Source organism: Hyposmocoma kahamanoa, unplaced genomic scaffold, assembly GCF_003589595.1.
Source record: "Hyposmocoma kahamanoa isolate Upper Pololo Valley unplaced genomic scaffold, ASM358959v1 87, whole genome shotgun sequence".
NCBI lineage: Eukaryota > Metazoa > Arthropoda > Insecta > Lepidoptera > Cosmopterigidae > Hyposmocoma > Hyposmocoma kahamanoa.
This window is the reverse complement of record NW_020654422.1, coordinates 10780470-10788081: the sequence shown is the minus strand read 5'-3', so window position 1 is coordinate 10788081 and position 7612 is coordinate 10780470. Positions and strand designations below refer to the sequence as shown.

The 7612-nt window shown below is 34.8% G+C and overlaps 1 protein-coding gene across 3 annotated transcripts; it reads left to right on the top strand.

Annotated features, from left to right (window-relative positions):
- Window positions 1–1038: 1038 nt before the first annotated feature.
- LOC113235431 (TIP41-like protein) lies at window positions 1039–7555 on the top strand. 3 transcript variants are annotated; one of them, XM_026471114.1, is made up of 6 exons: window positions 1039–1178; window positions 1254–1331; window positions 1975–2154; window positions 3986–4199; window positions 6823–6981; window positions 7248–7555. In XM_026471114.1, the coding sequence occupies exons 1-6, from the start codon at window positions 1174–1176 to the stop codon at window positions 7350–7352; spliced, it is 741 nt and encodes a 246-aa protein (XP_026326899.1). In that variant the 5' UTR covers window positions 1039–1173; the 3' UTR covers window positions 7353–7555. The 3 variants fall into 3 exon arrangements, with proteins under 3 accessions (XP_026326899.1, XP_026326898.1, XP_026326897.1); XM_026471113.1 differs by having other exon boundaries at window positions 1254–1411; window positions 7311–7555; XM_026471112.1 differs by having other exon boundaries at window positions 1254–1411.
- Window positions 7556–7612: the final 57 nt, after the last annotated feature.

The window sequence follows — 7612 nt, the reverse complement described above, 5'->3', positions numbered from 1 at the left end:
ATAACTCTTAACAAAAAAAAAATCAATGTAAATATATATATTAAAATAGACTGTTATAATTATTAATACAAAGATCGAACACTCAGAAAAATTCCTTTGATCTGGTCGGATCGGAAAGGAATTTTTCTGAGTGTTCGATCTTTGTATTAATAATTATAACAAACTAGTGGAGTAATTTCACAAAATATAACTGAATATCAATTCAATAAAAATTTAATTAAAATAGACTATTTTTTATATTTAGCTACGGTAATTAAACAATTTTCTTTTTTAAAGTCTATTTAAAAAAGAGTCGATCGATTATAAACATATAACATAAACGTTGTCATCCCTTTATCTAGGTATTTTATGGTCATGGTACACTATCCAATTACAATATAATGTTTCATTTTCAATAGAAAACGTTACCGAACACGGACAAAACTAAGAAATTTTTTATTCATTTTGAGTTATACATAAATGGACATACTAAACGTATGTATTTAATTCGTAAGTAAGTTTTTATTGCCTAAACTGAAATAAACGACCGAAACACACCTAATAAGATTAGGTGTAATTAAACTTGTATTTGGGGTGGCTATTTAAATGTAATTGCAATTCCAGCATGATTTTGTGTGAAAGTAGAAATTAATGGCAGATCATTGACTTACAATTATATGGACGTCGGGTCCGCGCTAAAAATTGTCCGCACTTGTAAGGCGCTAAAATCGTATACAGAGCGCTATCTCCGCTTTAGTCTTCATTTGTTCTACTGACAGCGCGATACTGCGATGACATTACAATTTAAATTTCGAATAGGTTGACTTGGGACATTTTTTTCGTGGTTTTTGTATTAGACCCGTCGTCCATTTATTTGTAAGTCAATGTGGCAGATCTTCGGATTTTCGTCGTCATTTCCTAACCAAATAGGAACTAAGCAAATAGTAAGATAGCTACAGAAAAATCTGTAAATCTACGAATTTATCAGTGTCACCCTACGGATTTTTAAAATTCGGATTAGGCAACACTGAAAGCTAGTGTCAAAATGAAGTGAAGTTTTGTGCCAAAAAAGTCTTGCTTGGTTTTATACGCGTTGTTTAAGTTATCTTCAATGAAATACTTGGCGAATTACATGTAATTAAATTGAAGTAATTCTTTTAGGTGACGAAAAGATAATGAAATCCATGTTCCCACATGAGGTACAACAGTACTCAATCTTATTTTCATGCTAAACTGTTATTGGAGTTCCTCCTTACCAAGCTAAGCTTTTACAGGAAAGCAGGGTGGATTCCGGTCGATTCACAACGAACTCTCAGTCGATTGAGTACGGACCTTGGCATATTTCGTACGATGTGAGTTGTATACTACCGAGTGTGTGTTCTACGAAGGTGGTCTGTGAGCGAAACGATGATCAATTTTGTCAGTTTTGTATGTGAGTAATGTCTAAAAGTTATCAAGTAACACTTCGTGAATATTTGGTGTTTTTAGTAGCAGTAGAGCTTGTGTAAGGGGTCATCCAGGGAAGTACTGCCACCTTACCTATTTCTGACGCATTACTGTGTTCTGGATTTGAAGGTCAAGGGTGCTTGGTGAAATTGTCGTCACATGAGACTTATCAACTTATGTCTCAGGGTGTCGGGTGCAGTGGCAGTGCCCCTCTGATCTTTGCAATCAAAAGCTCTGTGTGGCACTGCAATTGTTATGGACAGGCATGTAACTTACCATGAGGCACACAACTTGTTTGTCGTGTCACTTGATATTATAAAAAAAATGTTTATTTTTAATTTTTATTTACAATTTTTACCTTTACATTTTTGTGTTTAGGTCATTATACAATTTTAAAACATAATAAAACTGTTATGATGATGTTTTCAGTCATATAACACTGTATAAGTATTAATTTAAAATTACTTAATAGTTCTCTTAGTAATGAAACAGGGCCTTAGTCAGCCTCTTATTCTGAGAGAAGTAATTCACAATTCTATTATTTGTCAGATATTGCAAACAACTCAGCATACCACACTTTCCGGATATGGTGTTCCCAAAGAACATTTTAACTCTTACCCATACAAGTGGTGCTAAGATACACTTTGACCCTCTGGATGCTCTGAAGCATGTGGCTTCTACAGCGGATGCCATTGAAGTTTCATGTTCTGAAGCTTGGTTAGAGGCCAGGTAAGCTACATTTTCTCTAAATTTGTTGAAAATCATTACCCTCATTATTTTACCAAAGTGTAAAACATAAAATTCTCTATAAGATTTTAAGGATCCTCGTCTTGCATGATAGTAGTGGCATTGATCTTTTCATAAGTAATCTCTTGCCTAATTTTAGAACCTACTATGCTGTCTACATTATAATGTCTGTGGTTTGGTACAAAAAATGCAAAAATAATATGAACTTAGGCACTTCTTGTATCAAGCCACGGATATATTCTATGCATTTTTGTATACTTATTAACCAACTGTTGATTGCCTCAGTGTACAGTGTTATTTTCCTTGTATCTCCTATGGTGACAGACAAAACTAAGGAGATCCAAGGAATTACGAACCGTTAGGTGTATTTTTGTGAAAACTATTTTCGCATAGTGAATTTTTTTATCAAAAGTTGTCCATAAAAATGTAATATTTTCTTTCTTTTATGCCGATTGACGCAGTTTATTATAAAGATCGTTTCATTGTATTGGAATAATAATTTGGTCTTGGGAATTTAATAAACTATTTTTTTCATACATTTTGTTATATTCATTGAATTAATGCTGTTTACTCGTAATTTTGTTTAACAACTGTTTAATATGGATCTTTGTCTTTGCATGACAAAGTCATGTGGTGAATGTTGTTTAAATGATAATGAACAGTATCTTTTAACTCCCGCATGATTGTTGTACTAGGATTCATGAACTCGACCCTTAAGGTTACCCCCATATGGAAGAAGCATATGGGATCGTATTGGGTGAACCTGGTGGCCATTTCATAGGCTTACTATAAACTGATTATAACATATGAGGGCGCATTCCCATCATGTCGTGACGACAGATAGTCATGCAGTTTAAAGTGTCGTGTCTTGCATATTTAAATGAAGTTATTCACATATATTATAGTAAAACACGATTAACTGTCGTTCACGACTTTTTCAACGTTACATCGACAGACTGTCGTGACAATGAGAAGAGCTAGAACGACAGTCGTCTGACGATAAATAAAACGTCACGATAAAAATGTGACGACAGATATTCGCAGCTTCAAACGATTCTGTCGTGCAAACGACACGGCGGCTGCCGTCAACCGACAAATTGTCGTCATCATCTAGTGGGATCAGCTAGACACGACAGTAGTTCAACGATAAAATAAACGCCCACGACATAGTCGCGACAGAGTCGTGTTACGGGAACAGGCTAGACGCGACAGTCGTCCAACATTAAATAAAACATTACGACATAATGGGAACGCGCCCTCAGAGTCACAGTTGAGCAACATTGGTTTGAAGTTTTATAATTTTCAAATTTATTTCAAAGAATTTGGAATTTAGAGTGCCATAAAAACATTCCATATTTCAGTTTACTTTAGTACCTACTTACCTCTCGACATGAAATTAAATTATGGTATTTTTCTTAAGTGACTTGACCATATGAACTTCAACCATGATTTTGTGCATTGCATTCTCCTATTATGTATGAAAAAAACATTTTATTAAATTTGACTAACTTCTGCTGTCCCGTTTTTTTTCTTCTGGTGTATTGAAATGATCCTTACAAGAAACTGCGTCGGTCAGCATTAAAATAATTAGTCAAGAATAGTCAATTTCAGATTTCACCAAAAATGTTCAAAATGTTTTCACAAAAAAGATCTATTGGTTCCTAAGACGGTGTTCCTGTACCTCCTATGGTTTCAGATTTACCTATACTGTCCCAGTTAAAAAATACGTGTATATTCCATTGAGATAAAATAATCAGAATGTATAGGATTTCTAACAAATTTCAAACCAAAATAAGAGGCCATTGTTCTTTAGACCTGATGCTTCAAAACCGAAGCGTCCATTTGACTGGACATTTTCAACTGACTACAAAGGAACGCTATCTGACAATATTATAGTGGAAAACACCGATGAAGAGATCAACTTTGAGATACTAAAACGAAAAGATCAGATTTTGTTCTACCACGATCTGACGTTGTTTGAGGATGAACTTCATGATCACGGCGTTTCCAAGCTTTCAGTTAAAGTCGTAAGTGATATTTTGATATTAAAATATTATTAATTTGATGGTAATAATACTTTATGGTAAGACATTACATTATACAAAATGGCCCATTTACAGTGATCCAATATTTTTTTTTTAGATAGAGGACATAAAGAGCCATTTTAAATAAACATTAGTTCTGGGAAAACCAATAGTTTAGAAGTTATGATTTTTATGTAGTTTTTTGAAAACTTCCACTTTACTCACTAAATCTACTCTAATTTGAGAACTGTTCCACTAAATTAATGGGAATTTGGTGTGGAAGTAGTGTGACCATATAGCTAGCATGCAATGAGCCATTTTTGTGTTTGTTCTTAGATTGCGCCGATATTTTAAATCCTTACTGCAACTTTCGTAACATCTTCATAAATTGACATGATCTGAACCTTACCTATTTCTGCCGCCAAGCAGTAATATCAGCATTACTGCGTTCCTGTTTTGAAGGGTGTGTCTCAGGGCGCAGTGGCAATGCCCCTCAGATCTTTTCGATTTAAAGCTCTGAGTGGCACTGCAACTGTTATGGACAGGCGTGTAGCTTACTATCAGGCGCATGACTTGTTCATCCCGTCACTAGATATTATAAAAGAAAACCGAGTCACTATGTACCAAAATTGACAATTTGAGAAGAACAATTTTAATTAATTTCTCAAAAGGAAACATGAGTTCAACTGAGATTTACCTTAATTATTATTAAGCCAATCTCTAATCGCCATAATGTACACGAAAAGAAAATGTTCAAAAACAGCTAAAATTTTAGCCCTATTGATACTGACAACTTCCAATGTTGTGTGTATGTGTTATAAACAGAATGAAAACATGACATGATTTGCTAGTAGGAAGTAAAATCGCAAAGAAATCAATCAATACCGTTGGATAGCTGTAGTAGGCCCAAGTGACAAACAACAACTTTCTGCTAATGCACTTTGAGCACATGAAGGCTAATCAGTGGAAGTCTGTTGTTATTGTTTGTAAAAAGGCTGTGAAACATGTTGTTTTTAACATCTATTTATAACACTGGCACACAACAACGAAAGTTCTCTGTATCAGTAGGGCTTAAATTTTACCTGTTCTTGAGCATTTTCTTTTCGTGTACATTATGAAGAGATTGATAATATAATAATTGTTATTTTGTTGTAATTGATAATAATTAAGGTAAATCTGAGTTGAACTCATGTTTTCTTTGGAAAAAAAGTTAAGTTAAGCTAAAATTGTTTGAATAACGATTATGACACAAATTATCAATTTTGTTTTTTAGTGACTCGGTGCACGTCATGTCAATTTATGAAGATGTTACAACAGTTGCAACACTACAATTTTATTTGTAAACAATCCCTACATCTTAAGGCAGTTTTTAAGGTCATTAGCAAATCCTAATTGTACATTTTTAAAAGTCAGGATTTTTTTGAAAATATAATAAATTGTTCGCGAAGAAATAAAAAATGTCTTAAATATCTAAAATAACGGCGCAGTCTCAGACTAAACACAATAATGGCTCATTGCGTGCTAGCTGCATGATCACACTACTTCGAACTTAGTGGAATAATTTTCAAAGTAGAGTGGTTTTGTGACTAGAGTAGAAAATGTTCAAAAAGTACATAAAAACATCATAACTTCTAAACAGTGTTGGGCAAAATTTAATTGTTCTGGCAATTAAAGATTGACAATTAATTAATTGTCAATTGCGAAACAGCAATTAACGATTGATTAATTGTTAGTTGCGAGAACCGCAATTAACAATTAATTAATCTACAATTAACAATTAATCCATTTTCAATGTGGGCCACCTACCCGTGACCGCCTCCCAGCCGGCCTCCCAACCGGCCCCCCAACCGAGCCACCATCCGGCCCCCCAACCGGCCCTCCAACCGGCCCCTCAACCGACCCTCCAACCGAACCCCGAAACGACCCCCCAGCCAGCCTCTAACCGGTCCCCCAGAAGGCCCCCAACCGGCACCCCAACCGCACCCCCAACCGACACCCCAACCGACCCCCCAACCGATCCCCTAACCGATCCCCTAACCGACCACCCAACCGCCCCCCAACCGATCCCCCAACGGACCCCTCAACCGCCCTCCAACCGACCCCCTAACACTGAAATCAATTGCGACATGTCGCAATTGATTTAAATTGAATTGCTTTTTTAATCTGATTGAATTTCTGATTGAAATTTAATTGATTAATGCCCAACACTGCTTCTAAACTGTTGATTTTCGCGAAACTAATGTTTATTTTATGTGGGTCGTTACAATGTTCTCTATCTAAAAAAAATTTTTGGACCAAACGGGCTCTAAAAATGGGCCTCCCCATATAGTTGCTTTGTCCATTGTTACCAAGTAAGATATTTATGAATTAAACTGATCATCAAATTATTGGGTTGATTAAATAAAATGCCAAGTAAATAGATTAGAGCAGAATGTTGAACCAGGCAGATTCTGATTTTATTAGTTATTAGAATTGTTATGTATAAAATCTAAAATAAAAATTATTAACACCACCCTGCCTAATATCATTGTAGAAATGTTAAAAAACTCGGTGACAATTAAATTAGATATTACACTCAAAGATTTCCATATGAAATTATATTGACTATGTTATGCTTCATTCTCAGAGAGTAATGCCGTGTTACTGGTATGTACTACTGCGATACTTCCTTAGAGTGGACAATGTGCTAGTTAGGTCATATGAGACCAGAATGTTCCACATGCTCAACACCAACTATGTTCTAAGAGAATTCACTTCTAAAGAATCTAACGCACAAGATTTAAAAGTGAGTATAATAATTTTATTCTTTCTTCTATTAAAATTTTTGTCTCAAGTTTATTACGCAGTTAAGCAAAATCACGTTACTTATATTGTTAAATGCAATAATTAACTTTCAAATATGTTTGATGAAGTTTGACCACTTAGTAGAGTAAGAGTTGTCGGTTTTTCTCTACTAAAAGTATGCAGAATAGTCACTAGGCTTATCCTAAAACCTTTGTCCAATTTACGAAATTTGAATCTTTGAGATTCAGTTATCTTTTGCTTTTCTAGATTCCTACCTCCCAAATGAAGGAAGCCGACGACGTCATTCCGTTCCTTCCAGTGAAGGAAAAAGTGACCCATAAACTGATAGTTGAATCTGAAACTAAGACCTAGTATAACAATCTCACTACTCGTGCGTAAGCTGTAAGGAAAGATATAGTATAAGTTTTAAATAAATTTATCGTTACCGTCCTACTTTTTTCCTGAAATTGCTGTGTCAGATTTGTATTTTCCTTTAATTAATATTAGTTGAAACTTTTAATACCACAGACAATGTGCATTGTTCCAACGTGTTTCAACTATTTAATTCGACCAATCAACATAAATTATTAGGGGTTAAAGTATGAAATTGCCGTTTTATTGCAATAGGTTCT

Excerpts from the sequence above, each read along its gene's own strand:
- LOC113235431 (XM_026471112.1), top strand. The coding sequence starts at position 1,155 with ATGAAATCCATGTTCCCACATGAG. Across the intron at positions 1,179-1,253 it reads AATCCATGTTCCCACATGAG|GAAAGCAGGGTGGATTCCGG; the intron begins GTACAACAGTAC and ends AAGCTTTTACAG. Across the intron at positions 2,155-3,985 it reads GAAGCTTGGTTAGAGGCCAG|ACCTGATGCTTCAAAACCGA; the intron begins GTAAGCTACATT and ends ATTGTTCTTTAG.